The sequence below is a fragment of the Pleuronectes platessa genome, chromosome 13 (assembly GCF_947347685.1).
Source record: "Pleuronectes platessa chromosome 13, fPlePla1.1, whole genome shotgun sequence".
NCBI classification, from domain to species: domain Eukaryota; kingdom Metazoa; phylum Chordata; class Actinopteri; order Pleuronectiformes; family Pleuronectidae; genus Pleuronectes; species Pleuronectes platessa.
The window spans coordinates 8505739-8528240 of record NC_070638.1 but is presented as its reverse complement, the minus strand read 5'-3'; the positions used below and the strand labels follow the sequence as shown (position 1 = coordinate 8528240).

The following is a 22502-nucleotide window of genomic DNA, read 5'->3' as shown; positions in this document are numbered from 1 at the left end:
GGTTTAAAAGATGTAAGCTACCTTAGTGTTGGCTCCATATTTCAAGGGTTTATTTTATCCAATGTAATGTCTAATTTTCAGGTTGTAGCTACAGGTTGTTAACATTAATTAGGGTGTAGCTCTAGAAGCTGCACCGTTTCTGCCTTTTGAGTAACACAAGCTGATTGTCTTTGGTTAGTTCTAACTTTACGCACAGCAAGTGTTGAAAGCAAAACTAAATTAGATTTCAAAAGTTCGATAAAGCACCACACCTGTGGGTGTAATTATTATTTGACAGTAATGAATACGAGACCATGCAGCTTTGTGCAACAGAGCTGCACAGTGGACACACTGTGAAGCCACCCAGAGCGACCATGGGTGTCAAGTGAGAAGTAAAGGCACAAGCTTTTGACTGCTGTAGGGATGGCGCATTTCATGCATAACTGACACTTGTCTACAGTAGATTCATCTTCTCACTTTAGGCGGAAACCTTCACCTTCACCATGTTCGTGCTAGCCAACCAGAACCTGTGTGTCTGTGTCACTGCTTGTATGATGGGCCCTTTACTGGCAGGTCAGGAATACGGCTTTACAGCGTATAATATGTTTATCCTTAGCTGAAGAGTTCATGTTTGTTTGTAGGATTTCCACCTTAAATAGCAAATCCACCTATAACATATTTTTCAGTCATGGAAAATAAAGGGTCGAACTTGAAATTCACAAGTGAAACTGTATATTCTGTCAGAATGCTTTTGTTCAGTTTTAACGCTTGAAAACGGTTCAACTCGGGAGCTCAATGACTGATACGTTTCAGTTAAACCTGACTGTGACAGTTCAGTCACTATAGTGACCAGAAACATCCTTGAAGAACAAGACTAATCTTTTATGCAATGGGGGACTGCTCCTTTGGCACCGCATGAGGCTGATTTTGAAAACTTGGCCAGTGTTTATTTGAATTTGCATCCAAATGAGCTTTATGCCATGGCAGGACTATCAGCTCGAACCAGAAAAGGTACTCAGAGCGTTAGTAAATCATCCCAGGTACTGTTGAGCCGCCTTCTCTGTGCTTTATACTTTATTCTCTGTGCAGCTTCACATCGGCATGACATTGCAAAATCTGCTTTTTCCTCGCTGTGCCATTCAACAGTTGTTAGTGTGACTGATAGAAACTCCTCCATCCTAGCGCTAAAGAAAACAGAATTACAGCACAGAGCTCTTCCTTTTGAAGGAAGTTGGGTATTTCAACTGCTACTGTTCTGTTTTGCAACCACTTTAGAGACCGTTTTATTCAACTACTTTGACTTAAAGGATTGTGTTAGGATAAATTTTGATTGTAAACAATTATTTATTGTAATTTTCAAAATGAATATCTCTGTTTGTTTTAATGTTGGAGTAATGCTTTGTCTAAAATATGTAAATATAAAAATGTGCTCAACATGTCTTGCAGAGATTTTCACTCTGTTTTTCATGCTGAGAGATCTGAAGCTCTGAAATATAATTGACTCAAAACTATCAAATCCATGCAGAGAGAAGCTGCAGTTTTCTTTAACACGTGAAGCTTTTAGTTTTATAACAGTGAGTACTCAGTAATGACACGTCATGTTTTGCACTCAAATAACTGGACCCATTTCCCCCTAGCTTCGATATTGTGCTATTTTGTGATCTAGAGTTTTTTCTATAACTTCTATAAAATGTTGTAACAACATTAGTGCAGTGAGAGAGAGAAAATGTATAAATATGAATGTGACTAAAAGCATTCATATAGTGCAGCAAAATGGAGGGTGGATGCTGCAAATTGATCTTAATAAAAAACTATTAGGAAAAACACAGGGAAATAGGAGAAAATACATCTTTTAAAATAAATGTACAATGTTTGAATTATTAAAGAATAGAAGATGTATAGAAAAGCAAATGTAGTTACATAAAAAGTTTATAAAAATTAATAATTTTAGACTATAAAAGAATATCAACCTTTTGCTCTCAAATATCGATGTGAGTATCTACCTGACAAATCCATGATCCCTCTGGCTTCAGATTGAGGCTCCTAATAAATCTACTGTACGTGTAGCTGTAAACAAAACATATGCCACTCACCCTAAATCAAAAGACGACATCTTAACTGAATATATGGAACAGGACTTTGTTTAATACTGAATATTCTGTTGATTGTATTGAATCACATACAACAGTGCAATGAAGGATTGATTGAGTTTTAGTCCGAGTTATCTGACTGACGGCCGTGAGGAAGATTTGTTTGATTAAAAAAAAATTTGAATACGGAGAATCAATGACAGCACAGTGAACAACATCAATTTATAATAACACATAATGTTCATGATCATCTTTATCTGTACGTCAAGACCTGTATTTGCGCGTCAGCTTCATTATCCTGGAAGGTGCATTGAGTCATCCTCCTCCTCACTGACATATTCTCCATCAGCATAATTCAGCTCAAAAGCCTGATCAACAGCTTTAGAGAATTTACCTTATATGCATCATGCTGTGTGATTCAGTGCTTACCAGCCCAGGAACCAAGCAGATTGACTGTGGATCCGCTCTCTGTGGACAGGCTCTTAAAGAGCGGGTTAGTCATATGCTGTTATGTGACTGTCGCATGCTAGCCACCTGTAAATCTTGATTACAGTCCAATGTGTTTCACATATGTCAGTTCTCATCCGTGGGGTAAACCAGGCCTTCATTGTGTGATGGCTTTCTTCAGTGATTATGAATTGTGAGTCACACAGTGTGTTACTAAGGCAGCTGCAATATAGTACAATACCAATCAGCATCAATAGGATCTTGCTTTGGCAGTTACTTAAGACAACTGACCTTTAAATGCCCTGTGGTGTTATCTTACATTACATGTTGCTGCAAGTTAACAATTATTTTTGTTGTTAATTAATCTGATGCCTCAAGTAATCGTAGTAGTATTAGCTAAAATAAATCAAAAATAATTCTCAATCAGTTTCCCGAATCTTAAAGGCTGTTGTTTTGTCAAAACATGTATATACTTTAAAATTAATTATAATTAAATATATAATACATACATTTAGTTTAATAAACAACTTTAAGGTGGTACTAGTTAACTTTTTATTCTTTACATTGGATCATATGAATATGTGCAATGTGCAAAATTCTCAGAGCAATATAACCAGTTTACCTCCTCTACCCAGAGTTTAAATATTTCGCTCATTATTTTGTTTTTGCTTTCTGCACCAACGCTGTGGTTCAGTTTCACTGCTTGCATTTCCTTCGTCTGGAATCGCATGCAGCTGTTTACAGCAGATAAACCTACTAATAAACCCACTTCAAGTTTCCCACCTTGCTCCAAGTGGCAGGCAGATTAGTCACAGTTGCAGAGTATAGCTGGTGAACAAAGTGGGCCATTCAGCTGCCTAACAGCCAGATGTTTCCCTTAGAAGTTGGTGGAGACCAAAACTGAGCAAAAAGATAAGGAATATTTGACACAGTCTCATTTGGATCCACAGCATGTGTAAATCACTTTTAACTTTATATGGGAACAATATGTCAGTGTTTGGTTCACAGTTTGTTCTGCTGCCCCTAGTTGGTCAAGAATGTGGCAGCGTCAACAATCATAACAGTTAATTAATTCTTAGTCAATTGAGGAGTCTTTTAATGGTGAAATTCTTCAATACGACAAATAATTTCTTATTCATCAAAATGTCTTCATCTTAAGTGGAGATTTGCATTGATTTTTGATTTCTCCGATCTTGAACCAAAATAATGCAAATAAAGTCAAAACAAATCATTTTTTAAAATCCTTTCCATTATTATGAAGCTTTACCTGCAGTATAATATATTGCTGCGCACCGATTAAGTCAACATTTGTCCACATGGGCAGGTCAATACTGATTGACTGTTTCTAATGTCCGTGTATTAAGTCGTCATTATACATGAAATGAAGCATTGTATTTAAATCCGAGAGTGTGGGGTAATGGAAAATTCCAGAAATGTGTTTCTGCAGCAAAGCTGACAGACGAGAAGAGCTTCCTGGCTTAAGATTTCTGCTCCACTGAAGCAGGACCGCTGCCGCTCTGTAGACACACTGCAAACCTCAACTCATTCTGTTGAGGCCAAAAGAAAGACAAATTAAATACTTTCTTTCCTTTTTTTTGCATGACTCTAAATGTTAAGTTTCAACATTTAATTACACCAGACCTGATTAAACCGTCGCTCTGTCCTTAATACAAGGGAAGGAATTGATGCATCGTATTAGGTTGTATCAGAAAATGTCTTCTCCCTCTGTGCTGAACCTTCAATCATTAATGCTGAGGGACTCGACGAGACGAGACCAGCCTCATAATTAGAAAGGGCTCAAAAAACTGTTTCACTGGTGGTGCTGAAATAATGATTCTAATGAGATTTAAACAACAGCAATTGCTTGTATAGTACACAATATGTAATCATATATGTATATATATATGCATATGCATTGTGTCACTCACGTACGCAATCATGTACTCACTTTGTTTTTATTAACTATGCTAGGTCCAAATTATTGCAGTGTACGATGACAGCTCAAGGTAAAGGAGCTGCTCTGGGATTCATTACTAAATAATGCTCAAGGATGCTTTTGCTGTTGACAATTTTTATTTTGCCCCAATAGTGTTGAATTTAATATATATATATATATATATAACTTGAGTCTATCTGCAGTGGGAGCAAATTAACACAATTTCAACTAGCAGCTTCAGCTCTGTGGATTTAATACAGATTATCAACTGATCCTTGTTGTGTATTCACCTATATCAAGTGGATTTGCACCAGAACTTGACATCTTCCTTGCGTCCTCCTTAAACTAATCCGTTGTTGTTGGCTGCTGTAATGACCTTTTTGCTCTTAGCAGCATTGATTGTAAAGAGAATTACCTCCGTCCCTCTGAGAAGCAGACAACCCCCTGCAAGACGGAGTAAATGTGAGAAAAAGGAGAGCGAAGCACCGTTTCGAGATACTTTAACTAATCGGTTATGAAGCTAAATGTGATGTGTTTGTAAGATACGGTGGCAATATCACAAACCTTCTAAAGCACATAAACATAATCTCATCAAGAGATGTAACGATCGGGGGGGAGCAGCCAAACGTCCCTGAATCAGGTGCCAGAGCGAGGCAGAGTTCTCTGATGAAGCCTTTCAGACAGACACTCATTATTCAAAAGCCCAGTGCGGCCTGGAACACGGTCACAGGCTTAAGTGTGTACAAATATTCAAACAGCCGGCTTTATTAGCAAGCTCTTCATGTTGGTGTTCATCAATCTCCTCGATATTAATTTTGTGGATTGAAGAAAAGGACAACAAGGACACAGGAGCACAAGGCCGAGATGGCTCCATGTTTCTAAACCATAAATCACAGGTGATGGTAAACTGAGATGTCGCATTGCACAAAGGTTTATATTTCAACAGAACGCATTAGTAATGATCTGTAGAGACAGAAAACTGTTTTATATAGTATTACTTTTCTCTACTCTGTATTAAAGTAGCCAGAGCAGGGCTAGAGTGCATCGCCTTTAATGCAAATGACAAGAACAATAAACTTGAACTTAAATGAAAATGCACGCACAATTACCATTATGAATCACTTATAGAGCATAAAACCAAACATACCTACTACTTCCAGAATTAATTCAGTTTTCTAAGATACTACAGCTTTGTCAGATTAATTGTGTATCTAGGCAAATAGAAATGTATAGAAATCTCTAGGAAGTAGACGTGCATGAATACTGTTTACAAACAGCCTGCGGTATATTGCCGCCAACCTACTGCACTCAATACAAGGAGTAGCCTGTTGTTTTTCTCCCACTGTGTCTGAGCCTGCTGTTTTAGTTTTTTTTTTTAGGTCTGGTCATGGAAAATGCTGCAGTCAGTGACGTGTGGTATTGCTGGTGTTATGATTCTGACGCCTAAACAAACGTCTTTGACGGGACGGGACATGTGCCGCATGATAACCCCACAGTTGTTGCTGAGGAATATTTTTCCGCCCTGTGCTTCCTTCGTTCTGAAGTTTTTCGAGGGCGGGAAATCATATTTGCCAGTAGAGCAGCAGGTAGTGGTGGCATTTCACCAGTCAGGGTTCAGCCGGTCGAACAAGGGAGAGATCTGTATGCAACAGGAGTAAATGTATTTCCCATGCTCCTTTGCACAGCAAGTGGGAGGAAGTTTGGCTGGTTAGAAATGCTCTGATGTGGTGTCGGGTTTCTCTGTGTCTACCAGGGCAAAAAGCTGTTCTCTGACTATGCAAAATGTTGTGCACCAGTGATGTCCAGTGAGATATTACCAAAGTGAAAAAAATCACGCTGGAGAAGGTAGAGTCCTGGGGTTCACTGAGGAGAAGATTAGTGAGATGATGGGAAATAAATCAACGATAAGCCTCACGCGACTTAATACTGTTAGAGTCAATAACTAGTCATCTACCAACCTGATACACTCCATCCACATCCAAGTGGACATGATCATACTGTTCACAGAAATCAAGCTAATAATGGAGAGATGAGGCGCTCATTAAATGGGTGCCTGGAGAAACGAGCGATAACAGCATCACGTGAATTGGTTCAGAAGATGAAGAAAAGGAGAACTGGCAGTTTATGGCAAAGACAAAGAACAATGGAAATCATGGCGTCAATTAAATGAATCACGAATTCCATGTAATCACTTAGAGACTGAAGTGTTATCAGCAAAGGGGAACATTCCTCTTCATGAATATCTAATTGACCTTGTTGTAAGAATGAATAGGTCATAGAGTGAGAGATTCCTGACAAAACCGTAAATTGTTAATTATTAAGGTTTCTCAGTTTGTTTTGAAAATGCATAACATATTTAAGATATCAAGGGGATGAGTGCGAGCAACAGATGTGTGTGGTGCATCTATAAATAACCTTTCTATTGGTGTATGCAGAGAAGAGACAATATAAAGAACCCAAGGGAATTAATTTAGTCTCCTTTTAAAAAAAAAAAATCCATGGCCACAGTTTGGCACCTTCTCCTTAAACTTCAATTACTTACCATCACACGTAGCCGCCTCCTGCTGTAAGAAAAAAGAAGTGTCCGTTGGTGCCAAGAAGCATCAAAGATTATCACTCATCTTTGCCTCTCCTCACTTTAGTACCTTTATTCCACGCAATCATATTTTCAATTTACATCTCATTTGTCTGCACAGAAAATCCGTTAGAAACTAGCCTAGTAAATCTTGTGTGAGGGCCTGTGCACTGCGCTGCTTTATATCACACAACCTGCCCATTGACTTGTTGCTATAAATAGCCTGCCGGGATTTTATAACCGAGTCGTTACTGTAATGGCAGGATGGCAAAAAAAAAATACATGACATGAGTGGATGCCTCGCTTCCAATTAATAACACCAAGTACATTATGCAAATTAACTCACTGCATTATCGCCCTTTCCTGCGGAGATTTACAGAGTCATGCACAAACATGCACAATAACACAGAGCAGCATATGCTTATTCTGTAATTTCAATATCAAAAACATGTACATTCCTCGATTTAAGGTGATATTACCCAATCAATTACCCTCAACTTCATCTTAAATATATTTTTTCCTTCAAAGTAAAAATGTATTGTATAGAGATGTTATATGAGTACGATGCAATTTCGATTTCGACAATAAAGGTGTATTATTATGAGAATAAAGTCATAATTTGGGCTGCGTTGATAATGAGGAATGTGGAGCCTCTTAAGTTATACTTTAGAATAATTTTCACTTTGAAAAATGTGTTTAAGAGACTGTGTCTATTTCCAAAGAAAGAACCACACAGACTTGGAGGAAATAGCCTATTTAGTGGAGGAGGAAATGTTTGATAGTTATTTTTCTTTTCTTGTAAAATAAATTGACCTATTTCTCAAAACTCAGATTAGCTTTTTATTCAACATGGACCAAAATTATAAGAGAGGAGCAATGATGATCTTTCTTAAACCTATGTTTATTTTCTTTAGCACAGTGAGGCTCAAAAGTCTTGGATCAAAGATCATATATTCGGTATCTTTTTAATTCACTTGAAATATATCGCTTGAAATATTTCCAGGCTTTTCACTTATTAGTTTCCAGCATATGTACGGTGATTATACTCAATCTTCTGGAGCAATCACATTGCAGAGTTGACACGTGTTCAATAGAATGAGTGCTTAGCCTCAGGCACTTGATTGTATTGTTTCCTTTCCATTGATTTGGGGGGAAATGAAAAAGCACCATATGAGTGGGTTTCAGCATAAAAAAAAACCACATCCATAGCCGCAGAGCATTTATTCTTCAAAACACAGGAGGCAGGAGGAATATGCTTATTCAACCTCTACTTAACCAGTGAAAACATCTCCTTGGGATTTGACAACAGTATAAAAATGAGTTTATCTGTGTCAGAGTGTGAGTTATTCTCTGAAGCGTGAGGAGAAATCACCAAAAAAACATCCTGGAGATTATCAGTACCCCGTATTGTATCATGTCTGAACTTCCAGAGTGCGACTGCATCATGTGAATCTCACAGTCAAATGGAACTGTATTTTTAATTCGAAATGAATTTGAATGAAGCCACCATCTTTAGCTGTTTTAGTGATTGAAGAAGTAGACAACTTTCAAACATCTTTCTTTACCCTGTGGGGAAATCTGAATCAGTTGTGTACAGTGTTTGCATATGTGAGTCTACTTTACACAGTGATTGTGGCAGTAAGTGAGACCCTGATCCCGGCACTCCATGCCCACACACATAGATGCGTACGTGGGAGGGGGATTTGGATGACAAGTCCAAGATATATAGTGCTTGACTCGAGCTCACATGGTATTCCTGTTCATTTCAACAGCCACATAATTCACACAGAAAGGTATTTTTCATGCCGGGACCCACCGCATGCAACGTACAGGCCCCAGTTCCTGCTGCATTGTAATGCATGAGCAATATCCCCTTTCCCCAGACTTGACGCTGCAGCAGCATCTCGATGGATCAAGAGGTGTCCTTCTTCCTTGTGCTGAATCTATTTGACTCCCCCCGAGCAACAAGCAGGAGCCTTCTCCAGCTAATGATCCTGCACAAATTAAAAAGCTGTAGCCCTGAAACCAAAGCTATCTCCTTCCATCCGTCTGAACATGCAGCGCCATCGGACCGGTCTCTATTGAAATTGACCTAATCCTGTGTTTGCTGGTGACACATGGCCGCACAGACCCTTGCGTAATTAGCGTGAGGGGACAAAGAGATCTAAAGACCAATTGATCACTATAATTAACAGCTTTTCTATAAGATCTCACTGAGTGTCCAATTTATGTAGATAGGAGTCTATGTACTGTATAGATACCAGTGATTATGTGAATAATTGCCTCAAACGCAATTGTCTGATAACACAGCTAAATCGATTAGAAGCGGGGGGGCTAACACAGCTAATCGAGATCTCTCTTCCTCTTCTCTCCCAGTTCACCAGATGTGACGGTGTAGGAGAAAATCCCTGTTCTTGAATTATCGACTCTTTCCATAAAGCCAAATGGCAGCACGTATGGCGCCTGCTTCTCTGTCACCCACAGATCTGCCTGGAGAACATTTATCATGGGTGGGCAGACGCGTGTGCCTTCCTGTACGCTGCTGGTCATGGAGCCTGGAGATTAATAGGTGGAAAGCCGGGTCCCCTTTGTTCAGTGCCTCTCCCGAGCTCCCAGAGCCGCTGCAATCTGTCACACAAGTGAATTTAAATTAAATTGAAATGCAGGTGTCAGAAAGGTATTTGCCCCTGACCGCTCTGACAGTGCAAACATGTTTACTGTGTGATAAAGTTTTACTTACATTAGATAACTCTATTTTCCCAGGAGCCTCAGAACAAACCCTCCGACATTTACATATACGTTTATTGACGTTCAGCTCCGCAGTCCTTCACATATATTTTGTTTGAATTCTGCGGCGTTTAAATGACAGCGGGTGAATGTGACATTTGCGTGAATGAAAAAATCTAATTTCACAGAGCTCAGGCTTCGCAAGTGTGATGTGGAGACGCGCGTCTGCTGCCAGGAGCCGATCTGGACCAGGATAGATAAATAGCTCGTTTTGCCTACGCTTAACAGAATGATCGGTGGCTCAGTAGTTGCTTGATGATGGAATACACACTGTATCGCTGTGTTTCTCTGTGTGTGGGTGGGTGTGGGCGTGTATGTTTATGCAGTATGTAATACAGCCGAGTTACAGTAGGTTTGTATCAGTCAGTTTTCAGTATTGTGATTTGATCCGCCCGCCTGTATCCAGGATGATCCAGTGTTTAGTCCAGTGCGTCTGACATGATGGTTTTAAATGCAACTGACAAAAGGCCACTTTATTAGGTACACCTTGCCACTCAGTCCATTTTTCATTAAGTACAGCAGCTCTCTCACAAATTCTGTCTTGAAGAAGCTTAACATTTCCAGATTCTATAAGAACTTTAAAGCTTGGTGATGATACTGGACTGATTATTATGTTGTCATTGCTTTTTGACTGTTTGTCTAGGTTTTGGCAGGATTACACAAAAACACAACAACCAATTTTCTTGACTCTGGATGTAAGGGTGGGGTATGCGCCAGGGGGAAACCTTTGGAGTGGTTTGAGTTACAGCGTTCTACATTTCTGTGAATTCTTTAAGAAATAATGCAGTGATCTTCTGAAAAAATTTGATATATATATTCCTTTCAGCTATATCAGAGACTAAATACTTTGTGTAAACAGTTTGCAGTAAATTACTGTGCACATGGTTAATGTATCTGATCTCAGTACATGGATGTAATGTGGTGATTTAAAATGGTTAATCAGCCTTGGCAGAGTATTGCATCGGATTGCCTTTCTAGTATTGAAAATCAGTCTCTAATGTTACTATAACCAAGAGGGTTACACCTGTCAGTAAGGAAACAGGTTTAACACTGCTGTGAACAACAACCTCATTAATAGACATCTATCTAAACTAACACCTCCCTGACAGTGTGTGAAACTGACTATTATAAATGTATAATAGTTATATAAAATTATATAAGTTTTCATAGCTGTGCCTAAAAAGGACTGTGTGTTCCTTCGTTCTTTTCATGGTCACAGTTTCAGACGCTTCCCCTTCTCCACAACACTGAATCCCTGACTAAATAAACATTGCCACCTGCTGCCGGCCTCTATTAACTGAATCAGGAGCAGAGAAACATTCTTTGAAATACAGCGTCTCCTTCCATGGACTGACATTTCATTTTGCCGCTGTAATCAAATCCATCACTTCATTAATCCTTTCAACATCTGTCTTCATGTACATCAACAGGCATTAAGGATCTATCAGTGAACAGACACGAGCTGTTGAATGTTACAAACCGTCAGCTGGGGAACCAGGGATGTGTTCCTGAAGACTGTTGGACCGGGGGCGTGAAGACAGTTTTGCGGGGGACTGTGTCGGTAGCGCTCGCTTGGTGCATAAACAGTGCAGATGCGTAGCGGATAGCTGTGAGGCACACAGGAGAGCTTGTTAAGGAGGCAGCTGAAAGAATAATGGAGGCTCCTCACTTCACTGTCTGCTAAAAGGCCCACACACAAAAAAAAGAAAGGAAACAAATGCACCATAAACAATGTCAACTAGTTCTGTATGTAAGCATTTCCTTCCCAAAATGACCAAATTGGAAGACAGGGAAGCCAACAGCTCTGCAGCCGAAATGATAAGTTGGTCTTCACATAGTTTTCATGACTTTACAGTCGGGTTCTGTGCACGTCGCCGAGAGACTTGAGAGCCAGAACAGGCCGAAGTACAGAGGTCAGCTGCTCCTGCTTATTTCTCCAGGACTATGGCCAATTCTCTCTCATGTGGGTAATTTGTAAACATATACAAAAACAGAGATTATTGATTCCTTTTTAAATTGCAGCACAGTGCATATGAAACGTTTCGTATGTATAAGCCGTGGTGTCCTTGCTTCTCTCCCGCTCGGTTAATCATCAGAAAGACTGATTTATTTACGGTAATCCCGGGGGAATAGGGGACGTGGGGCTCAGCAGGGTGTAAACATGGATTAATGTCACAGGTTATAGCAGAGTGAATGTTTACTTGCCTAACCTAATTGAATTCCTCATGGTTTATACACAGCCATTACAGGCCAAAGATAGCCTGATTGGTTAGCCTGAGCCTGCAGTCCAGTGACACGCCTCCGCCACGGCCGACGATCACACGTAATGGGGGAAAGATTCTTTCAATCAGTTAAAATACGGACTTTAATACCATTGATTCCAGAGCCGACTCAACAGTATGTGCTCATTTATTCACGTCTCAGGTTAAAGTTGCCTGTCAGATAAACAAAAAGGATGTAATTGGTTTGAGTGTGTTGTTTACACACCATGTCCTCGTCTGCCGGGCTCGGAGCAGGACGGCGCTCATGAGCTTCTGAGCTTTATTAAAGCAAACAGACACATCATCTCAAATATGTAAATAAGGAGTTTGTGAAGGGCATGGACGAGTGGGCAAGTTTTTGGGGGATCTTCTCATCACCGAGGAGAGTAAAACAAACAGGAGATAAAATATAGATTGAAACGAGATCATATAAAAAGGTAATATTGACAAGAAATAAAAGAAGGAATAAATGTTATTTTTATTTCAGTGCAGTAATAAATAGTCACAGGTTTAATAAGGGAGATAAAAGTGCTCGGGGGAACATAAATCAGAGGCCATCTTGTGATGAAAACACGAGCAGTGACACCCATCTACATCTTGAGGGTGTGACTCACTGGTTATTATAACATTAGATCAACGACATCTGTCCACACAAAGACGCACTGAAGGGCTGTATCCTGGTTGGTTGCTCCAGACATTTTCTGGAATTTGACCTGCCAGGCGACGTGCTCCAAACAAAAACCTACGATCTCTGCAGTTGAATTTATATTTCTTGTCCTGCCTCCCTCATAACTCTCCCGAGCGCAAACCCTTCCCGGAATTTTCTGAACGATCTCTTGTTGCTGTGAACACGTCCGACTCCGATATTCGCCTACGGCAAAAATGTCTAGACACAATTTTCTGGACATTAATTTCTAAAATACGTTTTGACCGACTTACATTCAGAGACTAAGAAGTTTAAAACAAATTCAGCCTTGATGCTGTAGAAATATAAGTTTTTACTTTACATTTAAAAGTTGAGCTGAGTTAAATAAACTCAAGTTTACCTTCACCTCACCCACTACTTCCTAGAATCCTATAGGACCAACTGGGATTGTGTTAAAACATCAGATATCTGTTAATAGTGTTTTCTTTCCATTAGATGATGTATAAAGAAGCAGTAACTTTACACAATCCATTCTATATGGTAGGGTTAATGGACCCAGGTCCCCTTGCTCTCGGGTATTCAAAGAAATGAAACAGGAGCAGGAGCAAATATTGTAAGTCTTTTTTTTTTCATGCATGCTCATTGTACCAGAAAAGCATTTGTTTTCCCTACTGTACAATATTCCTTCAAAGCAGCTGAAATACAGTTTGCAATTTCACGGTTATGTTTAGCAGTAAACGCAAAAGGTTGAAAACTGATTTTTCGTAGTAAATATTAACGTGTATGGGGAAAGAAGACGGACTGGTTCATTCTTTATTTTGTCTTTATTTACCAAAACAAATATGGATTTTAGACACACAAACTCCATTGGACATAATCCATTCAACATGTTTTTATAAAAATCCATCAAGCCATTTTCTATACAGCTTATTCTTTGAGGGTTGCAGTGGCAGCTGCAGCCAACATAGAGACAAACAACCATTCACTCTCTATTCACACCTACGGTAAATTTAGAGTCTCCAATTAACCTAATGTCAATCTGCACGTCTTGGACTGTGGGAGGAAGCTGTCGTATTCGGAGAAAACCATATGGCAGACTCAGGAAGAACATACAAAATCCTTTTGGGATTTGAACCAGGAACCCTCTTGCTGTGAGGGGACATAACTCTCTAGAAGTGTGGCTTTGGAGATCAGTGAAAAAATTAAGATTTCAAAATCAGCCTTTACTCTTTATTGCATGGACGTTTAGTCTTTAGTCTTTGTTTATCCAGAGTCCTCGTGGCCTCATCTCGTCTTTATTGCACTGAACAAGATTTAGTCACGTCCACTTGTTTCCTCTCCAGTCTGTAAACCCACCGAGAACAATGGTCAGGTGTCAGCCCTTGCTCTGCCAATCTCCCTCAGGGAGACGACAGCAGCGGAGAGGATGACGCGTCAGAGCGATGTCACACCTCTCACGGTTATTCCATCTTCCTGCACAGTTTTTTTTTCCTTTTGCTTCCAACAAAACAATCAACCCTCCACCACTGTATTTATTGGTCCGAAGCAGGTCCTAGCTGCTTTACTGAATGACTGTGGGAGTGAGTCTGAAGCTTCTGTTTTCAATGCAAACTTTACACCGAGGCATAAATGAGAAGTGGAGTAATTCTGCATTCACGAGAACTGTGTGCTGCCTTCCTTCAACTATCATTGCTAATCCGGTTAGTTGACCTTGTGCGGCAGTGCAAAGTCAGGGCGGACATCAGGCTGCAGAGCTGATCCTCAAGATAAATACTCCAGTTTGCTGGATTGTATCAGCATTCCTTGAAAACCACTTGTGTCGTCTAAATGGATCAAACTGCTTATGGCTATGATGACAAGTGGTAAAAGATGGAATGTATTCCATCAATCGGTAAAACAAGAAGCACGTTTTCATCGGGATTGTCAAGCAGGAAGAGAACGATACTGTTTTTTTTCCAAATGAGAAGCAATGGCATGAGTTTCATATAAAAATACATCTGTACTCGTTTCACAAAACAACTCAAGGTCTACCTTCTGGCCATTTCTGGATTGTAACACCTGTTATTATATATCCATGTGTCTGAGGTCGTGATAAACACTGAATCATCTCCATGACAACTGAGCAAATTCTATCTGCTTATGAATCTTACTGTGAAAAACAGTTAAAAATACTTATTTTTTACAAAACGACCGACAAGGTTAATAACCGACAAGGATACAAACATTCAAATTAAAAAAATTGAATAGATTAGAGGGAGTAATAATTTAAAACTGGATTACAAAAACTATAATAATTATTATAATATAATTATAATTATAGAAAGTAGAGGATAACAAAAAGGTATTCTATTACACTTCTATTTCCATCGTTGATAATTATAGTCCATGCTTTTTTATTGTCTAATAATCTCTGTCAAGGTGAAACTTGGTTCTTAGCAGACTTAACAAGAACCTCTGCATTCCTGCTCTTTTCTGTTTAATGCAGTAATGCAACAGGGAGTCCAGCATTTACCTCAGTGGATGTTGTCTCTTCAGAGTTCCAGTTTACTGTGAAATATATTTCTATTAAACCTGGAGACAGCACTGAAGTTCTTATCTCAAGTGGCATCCTGTCACTCCTCCACTCAGCGAGGAAGGAGGGGGTCACTGGTCATTATGATATCCTGGGAGCACGTCTTTGGTTTCAGTGCGACATGGAAACAGCATTGATTTGGGTGTTAAAGCTCCAACAAGACCATCTAGCACAAATTCCACCAAGTCAGCAGCTCACAGGGAGCAGTCTTATAGTATCCGGCTGTCCCTGGGGGAAAGTGTGACTCATTATCGTGAGCCAAAGATCAACAGAGGCACCAGTATCTAAATTACATCTTGAGGTGGCACATTTAGTTTGAGCTCCAGCTTCAAATATCAAAATGTTAATGTGCGTCTCCAGAAAACGAGGTTAATCTTGACGTCTATTTGAAGGTCGAGTTATCGTTTGTCTCCATCGCAGATCAGATTGTTTCTTCTTTCTCTTTAGCTTTTTTTTGGGGGGGGACAAAATAATATTTGACATTGACAAATTATATGATTCCTTTGCTGGAGAGGTGCTTCAGCTCCCTGTCACCAAGACAAACCTGTACAATCTGCTTCTGCAAAGTTCCCACTTTAAAGAGTCGAGGTGTCTGCAGGCTTCAAGGACACCGTGTGCATGTGAATGTCATTTTCGATAAGAATTCCTTCTGAAGAGAGCTGTTCTGTTTCCAAACTCTTCTTTTAAACGGACTGGAGGAGGAGGAGGGGGGGGAGGGAGTCACCTTTTATTTCCCTTAACCGTACTCACTGCTAATTGCCGTCTTAGATGGACAGAAATTAATTTTTGAAAGGTTCTTTTGAAGTACCCACATTGAAATTTCTCTTCCTTTCATATTCAGTGTGATTACTTTGGCAGCTGTATGGAGGCTTCTGCTTGTGCCTGATGAATAACTGTCTGCATGGAATTAGGCATTAAATCAAACTGGGGGTAGGATTCTTTCATTCCCACCAAGCACAAAAGACATAAGAAGTCATGGAGCATGCTCCCTGTGAAGCAAACCCACAGTGTGAACCACTGCAGTGCAAAACCTACAGCATCTCTCCTTCACTATTATGATACCCAGTTTATCCAGGACTCTCTCGTGTGAGGGTCAATACTGAAATATTCCATTTCCGTATTAGTCGCTGCCCATTTCCTGCTTGCTGTTAGAGAAACCAGCTGCGATCTAAAAGGATTTTGGAAATTGTCATTTCTGTTCATCTGCTTTTTATGAAGTGGAAGTGAAGATGGAGAGCAGCCGATACTGTGCTGCTTAATGCTTTTGGGAGGTCCGGTGCAATGCTTTTATTGCATTTGCAGAGAATTGCCAAACTGTCATGTTGTCAAGTTAAGTGACAGATATTCGATTAAAGAAAAAAGTGGTTTCAAGTGTTTTTGTTTCAGGAAGTAGTTTGCATTTACGGTAACATTTTGGCTAATTTGGGATGTTGAAAGAAACTATTTGTCACTGTTAATTGACATTTATAGAATAAAATGAACTGATTAATCAATAATAGATCAAATCTTCAGCAGATTAGTTATTGAGTCTTTCTTATAAACATATCTCGTGGTTTTTCTCAGCTGATGGAGCTGAATGTTGTTGAAAGGTCCAAAACAGATTAGTCCACTAGTAAACTTTGCATTGAGACTTTGTTCAAAACAAGTCAGAGGTCAAGTACAAGTTTAATTCTCACAGTGACTTTCCAGTGATTGACCTTTGAGGGGTGGGAGGAAATAAAACTTAGATGAAACTTTTAACTCTAATATGAAAGCGTTTGGGAAGTGGCTGGTTTCAAACATATTGATGTGAATTCCAACATCCTGTCTCTGCATTTTAATGAGTGTTATTTGCATATTATCTCAGTCAGGCCTAATGATGTGAAATGTTTCATTAAACTAATATGTCAGCTCAGCACTTTCACACTTGTCTCCTTGTCCCTTTGATTTGGTTTGAGGTCTGATTGGAGTAAACATAAAAGGAGATTGTGAGTTGGGAAAACACGGTTGAAGTTTTGGAACTTGGAGAGTACTTGCTTTCTAGGACAACGTGTCCCTCTTGACCTCTGAGCTTCCTGTCAGGAACAAGATTCGAGAGCTTTTAATGATAAGGACGGATGCTGGCGTCCATGTGTGACGTCACAGGAAACTCTGTCCCTCCCGGCTGCAGGGACGGCGCAGCTACTCTTGAACTCTGACCTTCCTGTGCAGGCCAAGTTGTCTTTGTTGTCGTACAGCAGAACTAGAAAACGTGACGGAGGAGAGGTAATTACAATTTAAGGAGGGACAGGTCAAACTTCCATTCCTCAATAGGATTCTGCCATTTTTACCCATAACTGTCCTCCACCACATCCCGCAGCCTGACTCTGACAGTCAGGATATGAAGTGGATGAGGAGAAAGAACATTTAGTCTCTGAAGATGTCAGTAATCTTGGCTCTTGTGAATACAGCTGCTGCTCCGTCTCTGTACGGAGGAAATAACGTGTTTCAGGCCACAGTGAATCCATGATGCACTGAGTAGCTGGTTTCTTGAGGCAGCACACCACCCAACGTAAAGTAGCTGGACTAACGCCACAGTGTATTGATTGAGTCGCGGCTGGCACTATCCTCAGAGTGGACCTGTTAATTACAGAAATACACTCTGACCACTTCCCCACTTTACTGTACTCAAAGACAGATTACTCCATGGTGAGTATTTTACTTACACTCAAGTAAGGAGAAGCACTCGAGGGCTCTTGAGAGCAGCTGAAGTTCAAAGCGCTGCATTCTTTGAAGGTTCTAAGCTTGGGAACAGGTTTCTTTACTTTACTAGACATTGTTTTTCTCGGTTATTTGACATTTTTGCATCTGAGGGAGATTACACCACGGTCCCTATTTTATCCTATGTTGGTTTACTTTCAAAGACATCTCAAACTTTTTTTTGAATACTCAACTGAAGTTTAAAGCAACTTTGTTCTTGAAGTAACTGTCACTGCCGTAAAGTTTAGTGTATGATTTTTTCCTGTGTGTTTCACTCAGGGCTTGATGCCAGTTTAGTATGGGTTTATGTTCTGTCCAATTATAAACAAGAATCTAGGACATTTCCCGAAAGGTCCCATTAGCACATGTTGCGGTTCGAGGAAGATTTACTGAAATTGTTGGATATTTTTTATTTATTTTTTAATAAATCATTAAACCACCAATTTATTTTGCATGTTCCCCGTGATCATCACTACCTTATCGATACAAACTATAGAATGTATGTAAGGATGAACAACTCGTATCAACTTCCTCCCACTGTCTAGAAATTAAGCCTAAATATCCCATGATACTAACATGTTCAGAGCCAGTAACACGTGCAACACCAATCATCAGCTCACTCATGAGGTTTCAGCAAATTTTTATAGCATCAATTAACAAAATAAAATGAAATCTACTGATAAACAGAGCACTTGAGCATACACCAGTGTGTTAAGAACTACCAACAATTTCTGAAACAATCTTTGAGAAAAATGTATTTGATGTGTAATTTGACTTTTTAATTTGGTTCAAGTCCCATCAACTAACATGGAGGAGGCAGGATTTGTGTTTTATACTGCAACTAGCCACCAGGTGGCGATGGAGATGCTCTGGCTTCAAATGTATGATATTACCTACCGTTTATGTTCCACCCCTTTCTGGCTGGTATGAATTAACTGATAGTTTGGGTTGTTTCGGTGTTTCATGCAGACACACACACAAGCTAGACGAGCTGTTGAAGGGGCAGAAATCAATATCTTTACATAGGAGAGGAATTGAAAGGTGAAAGCAGGTGTTCTTTGTGACAAACCCACAGAAAGTTATCGACCTGTTGTCCACCTCAGGTCTGTATGGCATTGTAGTGTCTTTCACCCAATTGTTTTGTTTGTGTGACCAACAACTTAACTGCGCCGGTTCCCTCGCACAGGTCTCAGTGTCGTTCCCAGCAGCAGCAGGCGGCTGTTTTCAGTGAAAGAGCTCTGATTAACAAACCTGAACTCTTCCCGCCCAGCGCTGAACTACACACACAATCAAAATTAGCAGCTTGCTGGTGAACATAGTGGAGCATTAAGCTAAAAGTGTTGCCCTCAAGAGATGGTGGAGAACTAAGCAGAACCAACTCGGGTCGATACTGGCTCGATGGAAACTTCACTCTGCTCGTCTCAATCTGCAAATGTTTGTCGTGCTTTGCCTAAGAAAATAATACTTTATAGTGCATGTTGAAGATTTACATATATAATATTTTCACTTTTGGAATGCAGTATGAAACGCACATCAACAACTCTGAAAGTACACCGTGTCCTTTATTAAGACTTAAGTGGCTTATGGATCAAATATCACAAATGTAACACAACGCAGCACATGGAAATCAGTCATCAATAAAAATACACACGCCAATTACTCGGGAGCCGCAGGCTGAAGTGAAGGAAGTTAAGCTTAGAGCTATGCACAGGATTAAAGAAGAGGAAGGACAAAGGGAGATTTGAGGAAAACAGGTTAAAGAAAGGAAACAGATTCTCTCCCAATATCAAAGGGGAGTTTCTTCTGGATCCGTCCTCAACAAAAATGTGTCTCTCGCTCATTCTATCTCTCTGCCGGTTTCTGTTACTCTGTGTCATGTGGGGTAAAGCCACATTGTCATTGGCTGAGGGAGAAAGCAAAGAAAATGCAGCATTTTAGGGATTATTCTTTAGATTGTCTGGGAGAAAGTAGGAGCGCTTGTTTTGATGCAGCTGTTGTCCGTAATTAATCACTGTCGATCAGAAGGTGATCGAGAATCAAGATCATTATTTTTATAAAATTAATTGTGCGGCCCTGGGTTGGATTAATACTGGAAACAGTCCTGATAGTGGCTGTGGTCTCTGCTTCACTCCTGACATCAGTTCACTTATTAATTTCACTTGAAATGATTGGTGCTTCCAGCAGATCAATCTCAGTCGAGACAGACGCTCACCGGGATGGACTGAAATAACCTCGGCCCGGCCTCCTGCGAATATACACCTCTGTCCATGAGTTGAAATGTATGCAGGAGAACGCATTAATAATTGATGCTGTTGCAAAACACATGATAGGGAGACTGCAGCAGGATAGATGATGTGCTCTCCAAACTAAAGGGATCAGCTCTGGTTGGATCGACAGGAACTCTACGTGTTTTTTGATCCTTTTGATTGATTTAAAGCTGATATTGAAGATAGTAGACAAACACCTGCTTTAACTCTTGTTACTGTACGTGACTATAAAGTGTGCCACATTTGAATCCTGTCACTGTTTGCAATAACCCTAAGGGAAAGCGTGAGTGAGTAATGCTCTGGCCTTTCAGCACAACATCCGTTAAGGTTTCATTAAGGAAAGCGCTAAACCATTCCCTCAGTGCGGATTCTCCGTGATTAACAACAGATTACTGTGGCAGCGCTCGCTTTGTCTCTGCCGATGTTACTTAATATGATACTAATTGGTAATTACTGACATTTTCTTCCAGCTTCAGGTAAACTTTCGGTAAACAGAGTATCGGCCACGTTTCCAGCAACTGAGCGGACATGTGTGATATAGCATTGAATCCTTCAAGTTGAGTTACAAGGTGCAGTGTTATTCACACAATAACACAGATGAGTGATCAGAAACTTCCCTGGAAAAATCAATGTTCAAATAATAAAAGAATATGGGTATGTTAGAGGTCAGTGAATTAAATATGCTTCAGTTTCTCTGGTATTTGATTTTGATCTATGCACCACTATCCACTGTTGGATCAGGTCTTACTTCCCGAATGAAACCGGATCTCAAGAATTCAATGTGCCCTCTAGGATCTCAGCGAGGATTGGTTGACGTTACACTCCATCGCTACGTCCAAGCTCCAGATATCCAACCCATTCCCCTCCCTCGGGTGCGAAGGGGAAACTAGACCCTGTCCGGTCCCGCCTCCCTTGTACATTTAGTTTGGGTGCACATCTAGTGTTCAGCAGGTCGACACTGCTGCAGGACCACATCCAGCAATCAGAGAGCTTCACCAGCAAACCTTTTGGCGAAAAATGGGATCCCCAGAGGAGGAGGCACCACGCCCGCCATCAGACATCACCGTGTACGGGGCGAACTGTACCCTGCACGGCCTGAGCCACATCTTCCTGCCCGGTGGAGTGACCCTACGACGGCTGCTCTGGGCTGCCGCATTCAGCTCCTCCCTTTCCATCTTCCTTTACCAAGTGGCCGACCGTATCATCGAGTATTACCAGTATCCCCATGTCACCATCCTCGATGAAATGGACAGTCCCTTCATGTTCTTCCCCGCCATCACCATGTGCAACTACAACAGCTTTCGAAAGTCTCAGATACGTAGAAACGACATGTTCTGGATGGCCGGGCTCCTGGGCGTGGAGCAGAGCGACTTTGATGACTTCATGGCCGCTCTGGGGCAGCCGACGGACGACAGCAAGTTCTTCCCCACCAAGACCTTCAACATGCTGGAGTTTGTGCAGAGGACCAGTCACAACATTGAGGAAATGCTGCTCGACTGCAAATACAGAGGCAAGGACTGCGGCCCAGAGAACTTTACTACAGTGAGTACAGTTCCTTCTGTGGATGAAGCCTCGGGGGAAATCTGTGTAAACTACATCAGAAACATTAAAGGGAAAACACGAAGAAATCTTACTACAGCTAAGAATATGTCTTGTGGATAAATGGTTAGGGTTAAATGCTTTAATTAAATATTTATCAAAAACATCTAAACTAAGCTATTGAACAAAAAGAAATGTTCATATTCACTACAGAAAAAGCTTTAATGTGAGATTTGAATAAGACTCTGGCAACAACACAAACGATCCTGAGCTGTTTATTATAAAGCTGCAATTTGAATTCTGCCCATGAGGAAATGAAATATGAGTGAGTTTATTATTTTGAACCCCGGGAGACGTGAAAGAACTGCTGTAAGAAGAGCATTGTCGTGAGAAAATAAACACATCATCAGTTATCATTAGGGAAGAGACATCACAATTAGGCTGTCATTTCTTAATCGTCTCTTCAGTAATGGTCCTGTAATCCTTCATTAAAAAAAAAAGTATATTATGTTTGTGGAAATATTATGTAGCTCTAGGGGGAAACAACAGGTATGGGGACGTAACAGAGTAACAATTCCCGAGGAATACTAATAAAGCAATGTTTAATCTCTGTTAACAAGAGCTAGGATCAATAATAGCAAGATATTTCCCTTTTAAGGTGATGTAAATTTGTATGCTGTGTCAA

At 40.3% G+C, this 22502-nt stretch overlaps 1 protein-coding gene across 5 annotated transcripts in view; it reads left to right on the top strand.

Moving 5' to 3' along the window:
• The window catches only part of asic1c (acid-sensing (proton-gated) ion channel 1c), a 92735-nt gene that overhangs the window by 41200 nt on the left and 29033 nt on the right, over window positions 1-22502 (top strand). Inside the window, exon 1 of one of the 5 annotated variants that reach the window (XM_053438497.1) lies at window positions 21220-21820. The exons of the other annotated variants lie outside the window; for them this stretch is intronic. Within the exon in view, the coding sequence (XP_053294472.1) occupies window positions 21296-21820 (525 nt within the window). The 5' untranslated portion in view covers window positions 21220-21295. Of the gene's footprint in view, window positions 1-21219; window positions 21821-22502 lie in introns of those variants that run through there. 5 annotated transcript variants of the gene reach the window in all.